This window comes from Xenopus laevis, chromosome 5L (genome assembly GCF_017654675.1).
Source record: "Xenopus laevis strain J_2021 chromosome 5L, Xenopus_laevis_v10.1, whole genome shotgun sequence".
Classification (NCBI taxonomy): Eukaryota; Metazoa; Chordata; class Amphibia; order Anura; family Pipidae; genus Xenopus; species Xenopus laevis.
In genome coordinates, this window is record NC_054379.1 from 10729351 (window position 1) to 10749632 (window position 20282).

General features: G+C 41.0%; 1 protein-coding gene across 3 annotated transcripts in view; it reads right to left on the reverse strand.

Annotated features, from left to right (window-relative positions):
• The window catches only part of hhat.L (hedgehog acyltransferase L homeolog), a 155418-nt gene that overhangs the window by 123421 nt on the left and 11715 nt on the right, over positions 1-20282 (reverse strand). For 2 of the 3 annotated variants that reach the window (XM_018262563.2, XM_018262564.2), the window contains exons 2-6: positions 19856-19973; positions 16529-16596; positions 10978-11091; positions 4606-4800; positions 1183-1398 (exon numbers count right to left, since the gene is read on the reverse strand). In XM_018262563.2, the coding sequence (XP_018118052.1) occupies positions 1183-1398; positions 4606-4800; positions 10978-11091; positions 16529-16596; positions 19856-19973 (711 nt within the window). The remainder of the gene's footprint in view (positions 1-1182; positions 1399-4605; positions 4801-10977; positions 11092-16528; positions 16597-19855; positions 19974-20282) is intronic. The other variant, XM_018262566.2, reaches the window with a different exon arrangement.

Genomic DNA, 20282 nt, shown 5'->3' on the forward strand with positions numbered 1-20282 from the left:
CAACCCGCACCCGCCCGCGAGGAGCACTGTGAGGTCGACCCAAACCAGCATGGGTCCCAGCATGTAGGCCCAACCATGATCCACAGATCTTTTCAAATTTTTCCGGGCAGCCCCATCTTGTATGTGTTAGTTTGTATACCGGTACTGCTTCATGTAGGAGGTCTTCCCACAGTGCCTGCGGGGCTCTCCTCAGTATTCCATTTCCATGCAACCTTTAACCTTTAATTTTTACACTGAACTGTTCCTTTAAAGTTCCAGAAGAGTTATGTCTATTGGTATCAGGCAGTATTGAGCTACATGTTTATCTGCTTATTTGTGTTTGTTCATATTAATTGAGGATACCATTAGTGTTTCTTAGGTGAGTTTATTTTAAATATCGAAAACAGATCGCATATTAGAACATTGTCAGGGGAAATCCATCTCCTGTATGAGATCCCCTGTGCTAGAGGAATGCAACTTCGCATGCTTTTTCACTCACCCCTCCTCAAAGCAGAAGTCACACCTCGCTCCTCCCTTCTCAGCTGTCAGGTCCTGCTCCTCACTCCTCCCTCCTCAGCCATCCGACCTGGGTCCTCACTCCTCCCTCCTCAGCCATCCGTCCTGGGTCCTCACTCCTCCCTCCTCAGTCATCCATTCTGTGTCCTAGCTTCTCCCTCCTCAGCCATCCAACCTGGGTCCTCGCTCCTCACTCCTCACTCCTCCCTCCTCAGCCATCCGTCCTGGGTCCTCACTCCTCCCTCCTCACCTATTGGCTAAAACAAATGGCAATAACAAGTAACTATAAACAAGGTGCAGGGCTGAATATGCGCACATTGAGGACTGAGGAGCAAGAGCTGACAACTGAGGAGGGAGAAGCGAGGACCCAGACGGATGGCTGACGAGGGAAGAGTGAGGAGCAAGAGCTGACGGCAGTGGAGGAAGGAGCAAGGTGTGACATCAGCCTCGGAGGATGGGTAAGTAAAAAAACTTGCCATGTCGCATTTCTCTTGCTTAGGACATTGCATGCAGGACGATTTCCCCTGACGATGTCCTAAAATGCGTTTTGTAATCCAAAACTTCTAAGAATGTAATATGAAGTACCAAAAGAACATCCCTTTTAGACAGACTACAGCATCTTTAAAATGAAATAATCCTTCCAAAAGCACAACATGAAGCAAAAAGCTAGCCTTTATGACTACATACCTGTTTGGCAAACTGATTGTACGTTATAACTGGGCCATTGTGAAACACCGGGTAGTAAAATCCATAAGCCAGCATTGCGGGGAAGGTGTAGTTGTTGGTTGGATTTAGATTCTGTTCAGAGCACCATTCCAGGCCGAAGCTTGTGTAGTATAAGCAGCGCACAGTCACAGTGAACACCAGTAGGTAATATTCATTTTCAGTCACGTACCAGCCACGCTGAAAAATTATACTTATAGTCAAGGTATAAAGCATATATCTATTTCTATTAAAGGAGAACTAACCCTTAAAAATGAATATTGCTAAAAATGCCATATTATATATAATGAATTTATTGCACGAGGCTAAAGTTTCAGCTTGTCAATAGCAGCAATGATCCAGGACATCAAACTTGTCACAGGGGGTCACCATCTTGGAAAGTGTCTGTGACACTCACATGCTCAGTGGGCTCTGATTGGCTGTTGAGAAGCTAAGCTTAGGGCTCGTCACTAATTATCCAGCAGAAAATGAGGTTGGTCTGTAATATAAGCTGATGCTACAGGGCTGATTAGTCAATTCTGATGCTAATTCCACTGGTTTCTGTACTGCCATGTAGTAATTATCTGTATTAATCACTAATCAGCCTTATATTGCAACATTAGTGGGCAAATTTATCAAAGGTTGAATTTTGAATTTAAGTTAATTTTTTACTCTAATAAATTCGAATATACTCACAACTCGAATGGGAGGTTATTTAAGAAAATAAGTCCCGACCTGAAAATTCTGCTTTTCTGCTGCCCTCAAATGACATCTGTCCCAGCACTGGTACATTAAAATAAGCAACCCAAAGGTTTTCTTGGTATTTATGACATAAAGCATAGCATTGTTTTTCTGAGCTGCTTATGACAAGTATCTGAGCCTTTATGGGAAAAGTTTGAGAAGACCTGGAGTTGAACTTTCTCTTGAAAGTGCTTTGCTTTAAAATTGTTCCCCTCAATTTAGTGTAACCTCCATAAAGGAGAACTAAAACTTAACTAAAGAAGTAGGCTAGAAATGTTGTACATTAGGTTTTGTGTTTCTGTACCAGCCCAAGGCAACCACAGCCCATTAGCAGTAAAGATCTGTGTCTCCAAAGATGCCCCAGTAGCTCCCCATCTTCTTTTCTGCTGATTCACTGCACATGCTCTGTGCTGCTGTCACTTACTGAGCTTAGGGACCCACTCACAATATACAGTACACATAGAATAGAAATGTCACAATATAAGGCTGATTAGTAATTAATACACATAATTACTACATGGCAGCACAGAAACCAGTGCATTTAGCATCAGAATTTAATAATCAGCAAACCTGTACCATCAGCTTATATTACAGCCAGGGAAGCTCATTTTAGGGTAGGACTACATGGACGTTTTCAGCGCGAAAGCATCAGCTTATATTATAGGGGAAGCTCATTTTCTGCTGGATAATTAGTGAAGAGCCCTAAGCTTAGCTTCTCAACAGCCAATCAGAGCCCACTGAGCATGTGAGTGTCACAGACACTTTCCAAGATGGTGACCCCCTGTGACAAGTTTGAAGTCCTGGATCATTGCTGCTATTGACAAGCTCAAACTTTAGCCTCGTGCAATAAGTTCACTATATAAAATATGGTATTTTTAGCCATAGTCAGTTTTAGGGTTTAGTTCTCCTTTAAAACTAGATTAGGTGTCATACTAGTGACGTAAGCCACAAGTTCCAGCAAGGAGCTGGATGCCTCCACCATGATACATTTCATCAACAGAATTTCTGTAAAGGGCACCTGCTCCCTTGAAGTTCACACAAGAGCTCAAACAAAAAGCGCACGCGAATGGCCCATAAGACTGTGGTGCTAAAACACCAGGTCCTGTAACTGAAACCAATTGATAAAAAACAGCAGCTTTTGACATTCTGAAAAGAAAAGTTCTGACTTCGATTGAATCGACACATTTTTAGGGAGTAGTGGCTCTATAAACAGACTTGCCATCGCTTTAGTGCGTCAAACACATTGGGGAAAATATAAAGAACCTGCCTGTGAAAACAAAGCTTATTTTATCCAACTGTTTTGCAAAGGAAGAATCGGAGTGGTTCAGCGTATCTCAGATCATGGCTTTGTTCCCGCAAAGCAGTCAGTTCTACGGCTCACTGACAGAACAATGGGTAACAGTGGGAAAACCTGCGCCGGAGACTAGCAGGTTATCATTAAAAGCCCGAGGCTCCACACAAAGTCTTTTCCGTTGGACTATCAAACAAAAGCAACATGCTAGGAAAATGTAGAGATGGCACAGAAAGCATCCGAAAATATTTTGTAGATTTTAGAATCTCAAGAGTTTAGTATGGTAATTACTTGCTATTGTTAAGACAATTCCACATCATGTTACAAGGTAAAATCAATATAAACTTATGGTTAAATACCTGTTTGTGTATCATGAATTATCAGGGTCGGACTGGGCCTGCAGGTCACTGGGAAAAACCTTGAGGGCCCCGCAGACCCACGGCCGATCCACCTGCTGAGAATTGTGGGCACCAGCGTTCCCCTGCCCCTTGATCACAGATGCATGGAGGAAGAGTAAGGTATGTGGGTGCGGCATGGGAAAGGGTTGGAGTTTAGAGGAGGTGAAGCTCACGACTGGGGTGAGGGACCCCCAAGGCGGCAGCCCTGGTAGGCCCTGGACACCCCAATCCAACACTAGGGTTGCCACATTTTGAAACGGTGGAGACCGGGCAGGGGGCGAGGCAATGACATCAGGGGCAGGGCTGTGATGCAGATGGGAGTGTCCGTGATGTCGGGGCTATGACATGGCGATCGGCCAATCATGGGAATCATGGCCGGTTTTCCTTATTTGGAAAACCGACCACGAAGTTTTGACCCAGGCAGCCCTTCAAAATACCGGGCTGTCCAGATCAAAACCAGACATGTGGCAACCCTATCCAACACTGTGAACTGATATAGGGTTTCGTTTGGTTTTGTACAGCAGTGTTTTGAAGCAAATAAATAAGGTAATTATATCTGATAATCTGTTACTAAAGAAATATTTTATATACTTTTAAAGGGGTGACTACAGGGGGACATAGGTTGAAGCCAATGTAGAGCATCAGCGGAGTTGATGGGTGAGGGGTCTGGCCACTGCCATTTTGTACCAACTGTATTAATTACAGTTCAAGATATTGTGCTTCAAGTGTTCTGGTTACAGCTTTCTCACTCTTCTACATATAAAATTTTACTATAGGTCAATTCTTAACACGCCCCATGAAGGGACAATTCTTCAGATCTTCTCACCTGGAACATTAGGGCAGCAAAGCCTCCAAAAAAGTAATATACAATATGTGCTCTCCTGAGCACTTTTATGATTGAATTTTTTTTGATAACTCTTCTGGTTTCTCCATCAGTCGTATAGTACTTTCTGAAATTATAATAATAAAATATATTACCTGGACGTCTTCCACAGCTCCGATGTGCAACATTAAAAGCATAACTACTGAACTCAGCCATATTAAAGATGGCATTTTCAGCTGGGCTACAACAAATGATACGCAGGTGTTCAGGAATATGAGTGCCGTGCCTTGGGATCCCAGAAGTAGCCAGCAGGCAAACATGCCATACGCCATCAGGAACCAAGGACGAATCTGTAAATAAAAATACCCACAATGATGGACTGATAAACTGTGCTAGAGTTAGTGCACTGGAGCGCTCCATTCTCCTGGTTCTATATAATATATAAATATATATATATATATATATATATATAAATAATTTGCCCTGTTGACTGGGGCAATATCACAAGGATGAACAATTCTGAAGTGTGAGCACCATTAGTATGTTATATAATGGTCAATGTTATATAATGGCCAATTCTTAGCAACTTTACAATTGGTTTCCATTTTTTATTTTCTTCTGATTCTTTACAGATTTCAAATGGCGGGTCACTGACCCTGGCAGCCAAAAAACAATTGCTCTGCAAAGGCTACAGTGTTATTGTTACTTTTTAGGGAAGGACTACATGGACGTTTTCGTCGCGAAAGCATCAGCTTATATTACAGGGGAAGCTCATTTCCTGCTGGATAATTAGTGACGAGCCCTAAGCTTAGCTTCTCAACAGCCAATCAGAGCCCACTGAGCATGTGAGTGTCACAGACACTTTCCAAGATGGTGACCCCCTGTGACAAGTTTGAAGTCCTGGATCATTGCTGCTATTGACAAGCTCAAACTTTAGCCTCGTGCAATAAGTTCAGTTTATAAAATATGGTATTTTTAACCATGTTAAATTTTAGGGTTTAGTTCTCCTTTAAGGAGTCTCTCTGAGAGCAAGAGGCACCAGGCTTGCACAGATGTTTCCTGTAGGGTCCAAATGTTTCACAGAAACACAAAAATATTTACATAGATGACTGGCTCTGAAATGCCATGCGGTGCAATAACTATAGGGGGGACAACACAATTTCTTTGCCAGCTAATCATGCCCTCATTGGTAATTACTTTGCTTTCCATTTGTCCGGCTGCAGAAATTGCTTTTCTTATGTTCAATTAACCTTCTCGTTCTGTTTTGTTCCCTGTTTCGCCAGTCGTGTGATCTCGAGATGCAGCCGCATAAACATTATAGAAATATCTGCCTACTCGTTAGCACATTTCTGTCCATAATAAAAGGCACAGCTTCTTGGTTCAACGCTCTTAAAAACAAGCAAAATTGTACCCTCTGCCCATATAATCAGCTGCATTGTTTCCTCCAAATGCTCTTTATTTTTAAGGCAAACTTTTTCTGGGGTGGCATAAATTTGTAACTTTTTTTAGCCTCGTGTGATTAGGGTGAGGGGGAAATAATTTGAGTAAATTGGGGCATTAGAATGTTCATAGCATAAAAGATGGGCAAATCTCCAATTAGGGATGCACCGAATCCAGGATTTGTTCGGGATTCGGCCAGGATTCGGTCTTTTTGAGCAGGATTCGGATTCGGCCGAATCCTTGTGCCTGGCCGAACCGAATTAGAATCATAATTTGCATATGACTTTTCGTCACAAAAGAAGATTTTTTTCCACTTTTTCCTTTTCTGCCCCTAATTTGCATATGCAAATTAGGATTCGGATTTTGTTCGGTATTCTGCAAAATCTTTCACTAAGGATTCGGCCGCATCCAAAATAGTGGATTCGGTGCATCCCTATCTACAATGTAAAGAGAACAACGTTATTTGTGGGAGCTGTATACAGGTATGGGATCTGTTAGCCGGGAAACCTGTCATCCAGAAGTTCTGAATTATGGGAAGGACGTCTCCCATAGACTCCATTTTATCCAAATAATCCAGTTATTTATAAACGATTTCCTTTTTCTGTGTAATAATAAAGCAGTACCTTGTACTTGATCCAAACTAAGATATAATTAATAGGGATGCAGCAAATCCAGGATTCAGTTCGGTACTTGGCCAGGATTTGGCTTTTTTTTCGTGCCTGGCCGAACCGAATCTGAAAATCTTAAAATCACATGACTTTTTGTAACAAAACAAGGAAGTAAAAATTTTATTTCATTTTGTCTTCATGCAGGAGTTGGGTGTCAGATGAATGATTCAATATATCTAATAGGGTGGGGCTCCTTTTGCCTAGAAGATGTATTAGAGCTCATTCTATTAAAATCACCAGACATCATGTCTCTCTACATGCAGGATTTGTGCAAAAGGCAGTTATTTTGGTAGACTGGTACTGGAATCAGTTATTTGAGTGAGCTCTAATACATCTGCTAGGAAAGGAAGCCCCCCTATAAGATATATTGGATCTAACAGTCAATGAATATCTGACACCCAACTACTGCATGAAAACAGAATGAAGAGAAACAGATGCTGAGAGAGGAATACTGAAGATAAACTTGATTTTTTTCAGAAACTGCAGAATTTTTAATTGATTGTATTTAGAAAGTTTCTTACTTCAGTATGAGGAAGCTTATATTAAATTTTCATTTTTGCAATAGTTCCCCTTTAAACTTGTCTATCTTAAAGGGGAAGTTCACCTTGACTAAAGTTTGGGCAATATGGTTATCTTTCTACAGTGAGGATTCATCATTTTAAAAATCTCTTTTGCATTCTATTTCTGTTCTTACCTAATCACAGAGATACCAAAACGCCAGATCCTAAGTGATCCAAGGGCATCTTGGCCACACATGATAACTATGTATAAATATATAAGGGGTTCATATAATAATCTAATTTATTTACCAGTAGGTCTTTCCAGCTGACACAAGGTCACCCATTCCGATTAGAAGAAAAGAGGTTCCGGCTAAATATTGGGAAGGGGTTTGTTACAGTGAGAGCTGTGAAGATGTGGAATTGTCTCCCTGAATCAGTGGTACAGGCTGATACATTAGATAGGTATAAGAAGGGGTTGGATGGTGTTTAGCAAGTAAGGGAATACAGGGTTATAGGAGATAGCTCATAGTACAAGTTGATCCAGGGACTGGTCGGATTTTTAGAGTCAGGAAGGAATTTTTCCCCCTCTGAGGCAAATTGGTGAGGCTTCAGATGGGTTTTTTGCCTTCCTCTGGATTAACTGGCAGTTAGACAGATACAGAAAAAAAAAAAAAGGTTGAACTTGATGGACGTGTGTCTTTTTTCAACCTAACTTACTATGTTACTATACTATGTTACATGCCTAACCTGTCTACGCCCTGCACCTCTCTGGATCATATTGGAGGGCTCTGGGATGATGATTCCATGCATTTAAATGGAGGGGGTAAGCTAGGTTTTGGGTTCGAGCCCATGTCAAAATCAGTGCATTGTATTATATTAAGCATGGTAAAAGAGGGTGCTCGTGGGAGATGTGAACGCCAAATGTTTCACTTTGTTTTAGGGTTCGGATTCCTTATGGCCAGGTGCAGTATTCCCCTGAATCCTGCTGAAAATAGCTCAGATTCAGATGAATTCCAAACCTAATCCAGGAATGGGTGCATCCCTACAGAGTCAGTGACGGACCTTTTACTTGAGTTAATGTCTCCAATCATGTTCAGCGCTGATCCAGTGCAGCTTTAGATGCTATTGAACATACCCCAATTCTTCATAACTCTGCAAATCAGTTGGCAATATGCAAATAAGCGAGAAAGAGGTGGAGCATAAGCAGACGTAGCAGCTACTGAAGCCAAGTTGCCCTGACTCCTCCTAACTTTACCCTACCTGCTATGCATTTGTACTGTAGAAGGTGGGATCCAATGGATGCGCTGGACCCAACAAGTAGGTTTAGCTTAATTTCAATGCAAATTTAGGGTATGAAAAATTAATCCATACTGTCATTGGAAGAACTTTACTAAAAGTGAACTTCCCCTTTAACATTTTCATTATGGATCCCAATGGAAAAATGGGTTAGTGTGCCTTAAAATTGGACTTAACAAACGTTATCAATCAAACTGAGGAGTTCAGATGCACTAAAACCGACTGCAACAAACCACGCTCATTTATTTAAAGGATATCATGCTTACTGGAAAATTTATATCCCGACGGGACACTTTCTCCGATGAAAAGAAATTGCAACACACAATCACAAGTGAAAGCTTCAGTAGTAATGACTGGGGAAGGAGATGGGAGTAATGTGGTTCATAAAACACAGACTACATCACTGCATACAGACGGCAGCCTTTAATTAGCACCAAGCAAGGAAACAACCCCACCAGAGATTGAGGATTGTTGCAAAATGTAACATAAAACAATGTATTTATACACTATTAAAGGAGAACTAAACCCTAAAAATTAATGTGGCTAAAAAAGCCATATTTTATATACTGAACCTATTGCAGCAGCCTAACGTTTCAGCTTGTCAATAGCAGCAATGATCCAGGACTTCAAACTTGTCACAGGGGGTCACCATCTTGGAAAGTGTCTGTGACACTCACATGCTCAGTGGGCTCTGATTGGCTGTTGAGAAGCTAAGCTTAGGGCTCGTCACTAATTATCCAGCAGAAAATGAGCTTCCCTGGCTGTAATATAAGCTGATGCTACAGGTTTGCTGATTATTAAATTCTGATGCTAATTGCACTGGTTTCTGTGCTGCCATGTAGTAATTATCTGTATTAATTACTAATCAGACTTATATTGTGACATTTCTATTCTATGTGTACTGTATATTGTGAGTGGGTCCCTAAGCTCAGTAAGTGACAGCAGCACAGAGCATGTGCAGTGAATCAGCAGATAGGAGATGGGGAGCTACTAGGGCATCTTTGGAGACACAGATCTTTACTGCTAAAGGGCTGTGGTTGCCTTGGGCTGGTACAGAAGCACAAAACCTAATGTAAAATTGTGGTGTACTCTTCCAGTGAGAACCATGGATCGATCCTCTTCTGTCTTCCTCTTTCTTTGCGCAGCTGCGCATGCATAGTAGAGCGAAAAGCCAAACTTTTAACTAAAAAGTCGGCTATTTAGTTCTACTGCCCATTCGTCTGCCCCGGGAAATTTGAAAAAAGGATTATTGAAGAGGATCGCTCCGTAGTGCCCACTGGTATAACCCCAGGCCGGTGAAGTTTTCTGCTGATAGGAGCACCGGCCCAGGGTTTCAGTTAAGTAAATACAATCACTCGGTGCCTAACATATGGCACCAACAAGTGCAAGACGACTTTCCTTCTCCTTTAAAAGGTCTTTTCCATTGTTGGATTCATCAGAATGTGTTCTTTCCAAAAATATATAGTTTTCTGGTGGTCTTTGTACTGTTAGGGGTCTTATGGCAAATAATACGCAGTCAGGGGGCTCTGTTTTCAGCAGCTGAGTTGGCATGCATGAAGATTCACACGTTTTTCATTTGGGGGTCCGTACATAACCACATACTTTGGTATATCTTTGTATGTTGGGCATAAAACTGTTCAGCAGGGAGATCTTCCTTTGTATGTAAAACAATATGTGAGATAAATGCGGCAAATTGCAACATTTTTTGGCAATTTTAAAACATCTCGTAAAAAAACTCTACATTTATAAAAGCTTTGCAGTTTGGTGTAGAAAGGTCTTTGTACAGTTATGACACATAAGCAGTTAGGGGGCTCTGTTTGCAAAAATAGGGTATAGCAAACAGATTACTGAAATTTGCAAACTGGAGAGCTGCTGAATAAAAAGCCAAGTAAGTTAAAAACCACAAGTACAAAAAAAAAAATGAATTGCAAGTTGTCTCAGAATATCACTCTCTATATCATACTTAAAGCTAATTTAAAGGTGAACAACCCCTTTAGAGAAGTACCTTGGAAACAAAATAACCAATTTACTTAGTAGTTATTAGGGATGCACCGAATCCAGGATTCTGTTCGGGATTCGCCCAGGACTCTGCCTTTTTCAGCAGGATTTGGATTCGGCCTAATTCTTCTACGCAAATAAGGGCATCGCATGACTTTTTATCACAAAACAAGGAAGTAAAAAAGTGTTTCCCCTTCCCACCCCTAATTTGCATATGCAAATTAGGATTCGGATTTGGTTCGGTATTCGGCCAAATCTTTTGCGAAGGATTCGGGGATTCGGTGCATCCCTAGTGGTTATATAGATATTGTCATTCCAAATTAAGCATGAAATTAAAGCTGTCTGGGACAATAGAGGAAATTTAGAGTGGGCAGGTGCCAGGCCATTAATAATATGTATTGCTCTAGAAATAGATCATAAGAAAATTACACGTTTTTATCACTCAAAGGTGGTGTCCAATTTGAACATAATGTATAAATTATAGGTGCAAAATGTACCATAGCAAACAATCAGAAATTTGCATTCAGAAAGCCAGAAAGGTGCAAAAGAATTAAAATTCCATTTCTCGTTTTAAAGTAAAGAGCCCATGTTTCTATGCACATATATTCCTTTAAAACACACATACCTGTTCAAAGTAACGTCTGGAGAGCTGTGAAACCAGCACATGACCGACCGATAAATAAAGCAAAGGCCAACGGGCCCACTCGGTCCAGAAGCTCCATTCAAAGTCAGTGGCATCCTTTATATGAAAAGTATACATTTAATCAACTCATATGAACAATCTAACATTCCAAATGCACTGCCCCCCCCAATTCAGAAGTAGGGAATACAATTAATACATGTACCCTTACAAGGGAGGCCATAATTAGGAGATCAAGTATAAAGTGTGGGGCAGGGTAGAAAAATATATGTTGCCATGTTTTTTTCACTTTGAGCTCAAAAATGGAGTGCAGAAATTTGTGCACCCCCCCATGAATACAGGTGTGCCGATGTTTGCCACCAGAGCAGGTGGGGGGAGGCACATGGGGAGCCCCCATTCCAGCCTTCTACTGTAACTTGCAAGTTATTCAGACATGGATGTTAGGAAACAATGATGTGCAGGTCACAGGTACTTACCTGGCTACAGAGTCATCTGGCCCTGCTTTCTCTACCTACAGCCAACTGAAAATCTGGCCAGCCAGACTGCAGATGCAAGTGAACTAAGGACAGGGTCAGACTGGACTGGAGCGACCCAGACAGAACACTGGGTGGGCCTCGCCGGCCTATACCTGCTCCCCATGGGCACATTAGATTGTGAGCTCCATGAACCCAATTGCTGCTCCCCCTAATTGTGAAGAGGGGTGTTGGCCCCAATGCTGCACCCCCACTGGGCCCAGACCCACCTAGTCTGACTCTGACTTAAAAGAGAAGGAAAGCAAGTGATGCAGTTTATTGCCAATAGATTAGCCACAATATTGCTAATAACATTATATTTATTCTGCAGAATGCTTAAACATACCCGAGTAAACAACTCTAGAAGCTCTCTGTTTGTTTAGGATAGCAGCTGCCATATTAGCTTGGTGTGACATCACTTCCTGCCTGAGTCTCTCCCTGCTCACTCATAGCTCTGGGCTCAGATTACAGCAGAGAAGTGAGAGGGGAAGAGGAACAAACTGAGCATGCTCACGCCCAAGCCCTGGAGGTTTAAGCTGAAAACAGGAAGTCTGATACAGAAGCCCATGAGTACACAATAGAAGGAAAGAAATGTGCTGTTTCTTTTGACCGAGGACTCAGAGCAACATTACTTATTGTACTTATGTATATGGACCTTTCTGATAAAGCTTACTTAGTTTTAGCCTTTTCTTCTCCTTTAAGGCTCCCATACACGGGCAGATATAAACTGCAGACAGATTAAGTCGGCAGCTTATTGGGCAGTGTATGGGGCCCTGATCCCTGATCGATATCTGGACGAAAGTCGACCAGATGTTGATTGGGTTTACAGATCCCGTCTGATCGAGGACCACATCAGTTTATTGATGCAGCCCTCAATCCGACCGCCCTAGGGCCCAGCGATCGGATCAGCCTCAAGGTGGGCATATCAGTGAGAGTTCTGCTTGTTTGATGACGTAGCCAAATGAGCAGAATGTGCTTTTGCACCTATTAGTGTTCTTGCACTTGGGATCTCTGTGAATGACCCCTTATAGTAGATAATACTACCTGGTCCCTACCACTGATGCATCTCCCCAACAGGTCCCACAGCTGTCACTTGCTCGTTCCCTGACAGTTACTCCCTAACTGCCACTTCTTCCCGCTCTGTCATTCAGCGGGTCTGTCAATGGGTCAGAATCTAATCTCGCTGGGAGCTGCATCCTAGAACCTATCCTGCCTACCTCTAGTGCCAGTTCTGGTGCTTTAAAAACCTTGTTGGTTACGCTTACAGAATATTTAATCAAAAGCAAAGAAAGAAGATTATACATCAGAACGATCCTCATGCAAGCCAAGCAGAAAGCCTCAGGCAAGAGAACACTGGCAGCAGCAACTCTTGGTCATACATATAAAATATCAGTCCATCAGCGATGCCCTCGCCCTGTGCAATTTGTCTATGAAATATGTTCTGCATACAAATAATACCTACAGACATATGTTTTTCTGCTAGACGTCCCATATTAAATTCTATTTAAAGGAGTGGTTCACCTTCAGGTTAAGTATTAGTATGTTATAGAATTGCTGACTCTAAGCAACATTTCAATTGGTCTTCATTATTTATTTTCTATAGTTTTAGAATTATTTGCCTTCTTCTGACACTTTCCATCATTCCAAAGGGGGTCACTGACCCCATCTCAAAAAAACAAATGCTTTGTAAGGCTACAAATGTATTGTTATTGCTACTTTTTATAACTCATCTTTCTATTCAGGCCCTCTCCTATTCATATTCAAGTCTCTTATTCAAATCAGTGCATGGTTGCTAGGGGGATTTGGACCCTAGCAACCAGATGGCTGAAATTGCAAACTGGAGAGCTGCTGAATAAAAAGCGAAATAACTCCCCAAATAATAAAAAGTGAAAACCAATTGCAAATTTTCTCAGACTATCCCTTTCTACATCGTACTAACAGTTCATTTAAAGGTGACAACCCCTTTAAATGAGATTTATTTCCCAAACATAAGAGAAAATGGCTTCCCCAATCATGGTGCTAGCAAGTGGCCCTAGTAGAGAATCAAGTCCGCTGCAATAGAGGGGATCTTCACCTTTAATTGCTGTCATTTTATTGAAAACAGTACCAGTCTGGCTTTTCATATTCTCTGCACCGCTGGCTCTGACTTCTGACACAATGTAGCAGACGCCAGCAGTTATGCAAGGTGAAAGCAAATGTATTTCTAACGTTTCAATATTTTTTACGATTTACGGTTTCTACTGACAAATGCATCTTTTATAGTAAATTTTTTTGTTCATATGCCTTTCCGTGTAATAACTACTACCTGGCAATTACTGGGGCAATGAAAGTCTAGAATGCAATTTATCTTTCCTAAATGCTCAGGGCAGCAATGCTTCTATGGACGTTTAACCCGGGTAATGAGCTTTTTCATACTGCTCAGGTAGTTTAATTTAATTAGCAGAAGCAGCGAAAATTTAGTAACGCGTGACCTCTAGCAGCGAGCGTGGGGCGCTGCGGCAATCAGTGCCTGGAAATTGCCTGGAATTAAGCAGAGCATACTAAATAAATTCCCAATATCAGAGACAGTCGCAGAATGAGCACAGGGAAGTGTACGCCACACACACACTACAGGGATTTTTTTTTTAAATTTCTTAAAGGATAAGTAAACCTTAAAAATAAGAGAATGTAAAATTGTTGAGAGTGCTATTTTAAGCTCTTTTGTAATTTACATTCATTATTTTTTTTTTTTTTTTTTTTTAAAGATATTAAGGGATACATGTGCTGTTAATATGAATGAATTTAGTTACAACAGCGCCACCTGCTGGTCAGTTTCCCACCAGTCTGACACCAAGTAGTCAAGGAAGTTGTCAGGAGAAAAAAGCTGCTCTGATGTTCTTCTGCTTGGAAAACAAATAGAAACCTTTCTCAAATCTTTCCTAAGCAGTTTATTTAAACTGTTTACACAGCAAATAATTCATTCTACAATATAAAATGTAATTCCTGAACCAGCAAGTGTATTTTTTTTTAGTTGTAATATTGCACTTGAGGATGGAACTGCTTTCTGGCAGGCAGTTGTTTCCCTTACTCAATGTAACTGAATGTGTCTCAGTGGGACCTGGATTTTACTATTGAGTGCTGTTCTTAGATCTACTAGGCAGCTATTATCTTGTGTTAGGGAGCTGCTATCTGGTTACTTTTCCATTGTTCTGTTGTTAGGCTGCTGGGGGGGGAAAGGGGGGGGTGATATCACTCCAACTTGCAGTACAGCAGTAAAGAGTGACTGAAGTTTATCAGAGCACAAGTCACATGACTGGGGGAAGCTGGGAAACTGACAATATGTCTAACCCCATGTCAGATTTCAAAATTAAATATATAAAAATCTCTTTTGAGAAACAGATTTCAGTGCAGAATTCTGCTGGAGCAGAACTATTACCTGATGTCTTATGGAAAAAAAAATTGCCATGACAGTATCCCATTAAGAGGCTTCATTTACAATGTCCATGAACAAAAGTGCACTACGTTAAATTTCTGTTTTTCGCTCTACTGTGCATGTGCAGCCGCGAGAAGAAAGAAGAAGGAAGCCGATCGTTCTGTGGTGATTGCTGGAAGACACCCCGGGATAGGAGCACCGGCCCGGGATGTCAGATAAGTAAATGCAATCACTTGGGGATACCTAACATTTGGCAAATGTTAGGCACCCCTCCTTCTCCTTTAAACTTTGAGGAGGTAGCCAGTCAGAGGAGTGGACCTGGGCCGGCGGGGTTTTCTCCCAGTGTCCCGCTGGCACAGTCCGACCCTGTTAAAGTGGACCTGTCACCCAGACACAAAAATCTGTATAATAAAAGTCCTTTTCAAATTAAACATGAAATCCAATTTCCATTTTTTATTAAAGCATTCATAACTGTTGTAAACTCATTTAAAAATCTCAGCTGTCAATCAAATATTGTCTGCCCCGCCTCTATGCCTAGGCATAGAGGCGGGGCAGACAATTGCTTTCACTTTCCATTCAGCACTTCCTAGATGTCACTGCTCTCCCCACATTCCCTCGTTCTCTTCACCATTTAATTGTGTAGCCAGGACATGGGGATGGACATTGGGTCCCCCATTCTGGTGCACAAACAAGATTCTGAGATGACACAAGTCTTGCCTTAATAACAGTGTCCACAAAATGGCTCCTGCCTGCTTGTTATAATTATGAATTCCCAGACTGAAGGAAACAAGATTCCAATAATTTATACAGTGTAATTAAAGTTCATTTTGCTTGACTAATGTGATAAAATAGGATTTTGAATAATTTTTTTGGGTGACGGGTCCACTTTAATTAGAAAAAGAACACATTCTGGCTATATGTTTTGTAGGAAAATATTTACTTAATGAAATCTAATCTTCATATATGTAGTAGTAGGCTGGCACAAACCGGAGCACACTCCAATGCTTGATGCAGTTAAAAAAAAGTTTTATTTAGCAAAAGACATCTCAAAAGAGCCTTCTGCGTTTCGTGCCTTGTGGGCACTTAGTCATAGCCTAGACGTAGTAAAATAAAACTAAATGAATCTTTTTTTAACTGCATCAAGCATTGGTTTGTTTCAATAGTTAGAAGAGGACAAGGTGCTCCAGAAAAAAATGTAAATGACTCACCAAATAGTGAAAATGGTCGGGGTGCAACCCCCAGCTTTAGGGAGCGGTATGGAAAAGAATATGTAGAAAGGGCAGGGCCGACCGGTATTCAAACGGATCCACAGGACCAGAATAATTCAATTAAAAAATAATTTTATTTATACAAAGTTAAAATGTATATCTGCATCTCCATCCTCCCTACGCGTTTCGCACCCATCCAGGGTGCTTAGTCATGGGCATTGGTTTGTGCCAGCCTACTACCACATATATGCATATTGTTTGCATCCCTGAGCTGAAGGTCTGGGGCTTGAGCACCTGGACCCCCACCAGTTAACCCTTTATTCTTACCTACAGCGAATGTCTCTCTAGAAATTATGTCATTCTTATCTTCACTATGTTTTATTAAGAAGCATGTCCCGGCCTACCTTTTTTAGGCCAAAGAACGAAGAATCTGCTTCAAGACCAAACTCCTGAGTTAGTTCCTCTTCGTGCTCTGTAAGAAAGAGGAAATATCTGGTCAGTGAATGGGTGGGAGACAAAGACAAATATATGGTGTCTCAGAGTTGAAAAACAAAAATATAATCCCAATTTCCCATGTTCCCTGATTAGGAGTCGCTTCTGACTCTCATTCATTCCCCACATTTAGATGTTTACAAGAGCACGCTTTCACCTTGGAACACACCCTGTATTTGACTCTTCCCCAATCAGGAAACAAACAACATTCTCATTCGTGGCCTTGTCATTTCCCATACAGACTGCTAAAACAGATTAGTCTCTAGGCTATCCATGTCTGAACTGACTCCACTGCAATTCATCATGAACATTGTGGCCAGACTTATACACCTTTCCTCCTGCCGCCCATCTCTGTCACTCTATCCTTGTACAGGTATGGGACCTGTTATCCAAAATGATTTTCCGGATAAGGGATCTTTCTGTAATTTGAATCTTCATACCTTAAGTCTAGTAGAAAAGCTTGTAAACATTTAATAAACTCAATAAGCTGGTTCTGCTTCCAATAAGGATTAATTATATCTTAGTTGGGATCAAGTACAAGCTACTGTTTTATTATTACAGAGAAAAAGGAAATCGTTTTTTAAATATTTGGATTATTTGATTAAAATGGAGTCTATGGGAGATGCTCCTTCCGTAATTCAGAGCTTTCTGGGTAATGGGTTTCCAGATAACAGATCCCATACCTGTACTTACAAAGCACTCATCAATTTTCTACCACCATACATCACCTTTATAACAACCAAGTGCATCCCCAACAAGCAACCTTGAGTCTACACATGACCTCCTCCTTTCATCTTCACTAACTGCTTCTCAATCCCGCATCCAGGAATTTTCACATGCTGCACACATTCCCATTCCCTGGAATTCCCTCCCCAGTCCTATTAGACACTGCCAGAACCTCCAGGTTTTCAAACGATTACTTAAAAGGGAACTATCACGAAATTGAAAATGTAATATTAGCTCCAGCATACTGAAATAACAAACTTTCTAAATACAAACAATTAATACTTCTGTACTGTTTCTGAAATAATCAAGTTCATCTTCTCTATTCCTCTCTCAGCATCTGTTTCTCTTCATTCTGTCTTCATGCAGGAGTTTGGTGTCAGATATTCACTGACAGTTAGATCCAATATATCTTATAGGGGGCTCCTTTTGCCTAGAAGATGTATTAGAGATCACTCTATTAAAATCACCAGACACCATGTCTCTCTACATGCAGGATTTGTGCAAAAGGCAGTTATTTTGTTAGATATTATTTGTACTGGAATAAGTCATTTGAATGAGCTCTAATACATCTGGTACGAAAGGGAGCCCCCCTATAAGATATATTGGATCTAACTGCCAATGAATATCTGACACCCAACTGCTGCATGAAGACAGAATGAAGAGAAACAGATGCTGAGAGAGGAATAGTGAAGATAAACTTGATTATTTCAGAAACAATGCAAAAAAAAATAATTGATTGTATTTAGAAAGTTTCTTATTTCAGTATGATGAAGCTTATATTAAATTTTCATTTTCACCCCTTGGCAACTTGACCCACCTTCTTAACCCCGTTACTCTTCACCCACATACTCATTGGTTTCCCATTTTTCACAATGCACTTCCCATTACTAACCAAACCATCAGGAACTCTACTGTCACACTGGAAACCCTCACTGTTTTCCTTTTCCCTCTTAGATTGTAAGCTCTAATAAGTAAGGTCAACTGTTTTGTTCTGTATTTGTATCCCCTGCAAAGCTCTGTGGGATGGTGCTATCTAAATAATAATAGTGTAATAAATATATCCATTGGATTTGTGGATGTGGAGTTCCTTTAGAGGTTACAGCTGCAGAGTGCAATCTTTGTTATAAGCCTTATTGCTTTTATAAGTATTTTGCAGCAGCTTTGAGAAGAGGTGATCTCTATGAGACTACAAGAGAAATTGTGAGTTTTCTCCAAAAAGATATAACCAATAAGCAGTTAAAGGGGACCTGTCACTCAAAAAAATTATTCAAAATCCTATTTTATCACATTAGTCAAGCAAAATGAACTTTAATTGCACTATATAAATTATTTGAATCCTGTTTCCTTAAGTCTGGGAATTCATAATTATAGCAAGCAGGCAGCAGCCATTTTGTGGACACTGTTATTAAGGCAAGCCTTGCATCATCTCAGAATCTTGTTTGTGCACCAGAATGCACCTGATGTCCATCCCCATGCCCTGGCTATACAATTAAATGGTGAAGAGAGAGGGGGAATGTGGGGAGACTAGTGACTAGTGATGTGTGGACCGACCCGCGGGTTGGGTGGGTTCGGGTCAACCTCGCACTGCTCCTCGCGGGTGGCGGGCAGGTGGGGGTTGAGCTCTTCTCCTGCTCTTCCCGCCCACCACCTTCAAATGCCGGCTTCCGACTTCCGGGTTCTGGTTTTATAGTCTCGCATCTGCTCTCCCCACCCCTTTTGTGACGTCATTGTGACATCATCGGCGGGGCGGGTCTATAATAGAACCCCGGAAGTGGGCAGACGCGGGCTGGAGCAGGGCGGGTTAGGGTCGGGTGCGGGTCAGTGAAACCCTGACCCGCACATCACTACTAGTGACATCTAGGAAGTGCTGAATGGAAAGTGAAAGCAATTGTCTGCCCTGCCTCTATGCCTAGGCATAGAGGATGGGCTGACAATATTTCATTAAAAGCTGAGATTTTTAAATCAGCTTACAACCGCTATGACAGCTTTAATTAAAAATAGAAATTGGATTTCATGTTTAATTTGAAAAGGACTTTTATTATACAGATTTTTGTGTCTGGGTGACAGGCCCCCTTTAAAAATCCATTTATTAGGACAATACAGATGAAGACCTAACGCATTTCATGCCTGTTGGGGCACTTATTTATAGGGAGAAAGTCCCTCAACAGGAACGAAATTCGTTAGACCTTCACCTGTATTGTCCTAATAAATGTTTTTGGATTTTTAATTACTTTTTGGTAATTATATCTTTTTGGAGAAAACTCAATTTCTGTTGTAGTCTCATATATATATATGCACCTATTGACTGGAGTGAACTGTGAATATATTCTCTCTTTTTTTGGACTTTAATCTACTTTGGTATGTGCCGATATTGGCATTTGGCACCATTCTCCTCAAGAGGTGGTCTCTACCCAAAAATTCTCTATCAAAAGAGATTAGGGCTTTTAATCTCTATCGCTACAGGATAAAACAGGCCAATATTCCAATATCAAGCTGTAAAAATGTGTTCTTACCTTTGGAAGCCAAGTAGACCTCGTAAAAGGAATAAGCATGGATACCGACCGAAAGGAGCAGGTAAATGCCCAGTTGCCATTTGGGCAATGGAACCTCTTTCATAGTTTTAGTCTGGAGCTTTGGACACATGAAAGGAACAAGGTAAAAGTAGGTGAAACGTGTTTCTACAATCCTCAAAATGCACTCAATGATGTAAGACATAAAATAAACATGCCAACAGTCGCTTGTTACATTCCCAACATGAAATGAGATCAATCATTATGTAAGAATTGTATGAAAATACAATTATTTATGCAAATATTAGTATTCCCTGCTAATTAATGCAAAGCTCCGTTGTATCATTTTGGAGGTGTGATAGTAATCATGTCTATTTATTGGTGAATAAACGAATACTGTAGATCCAATTTGCTTGCAGGTACAGATATT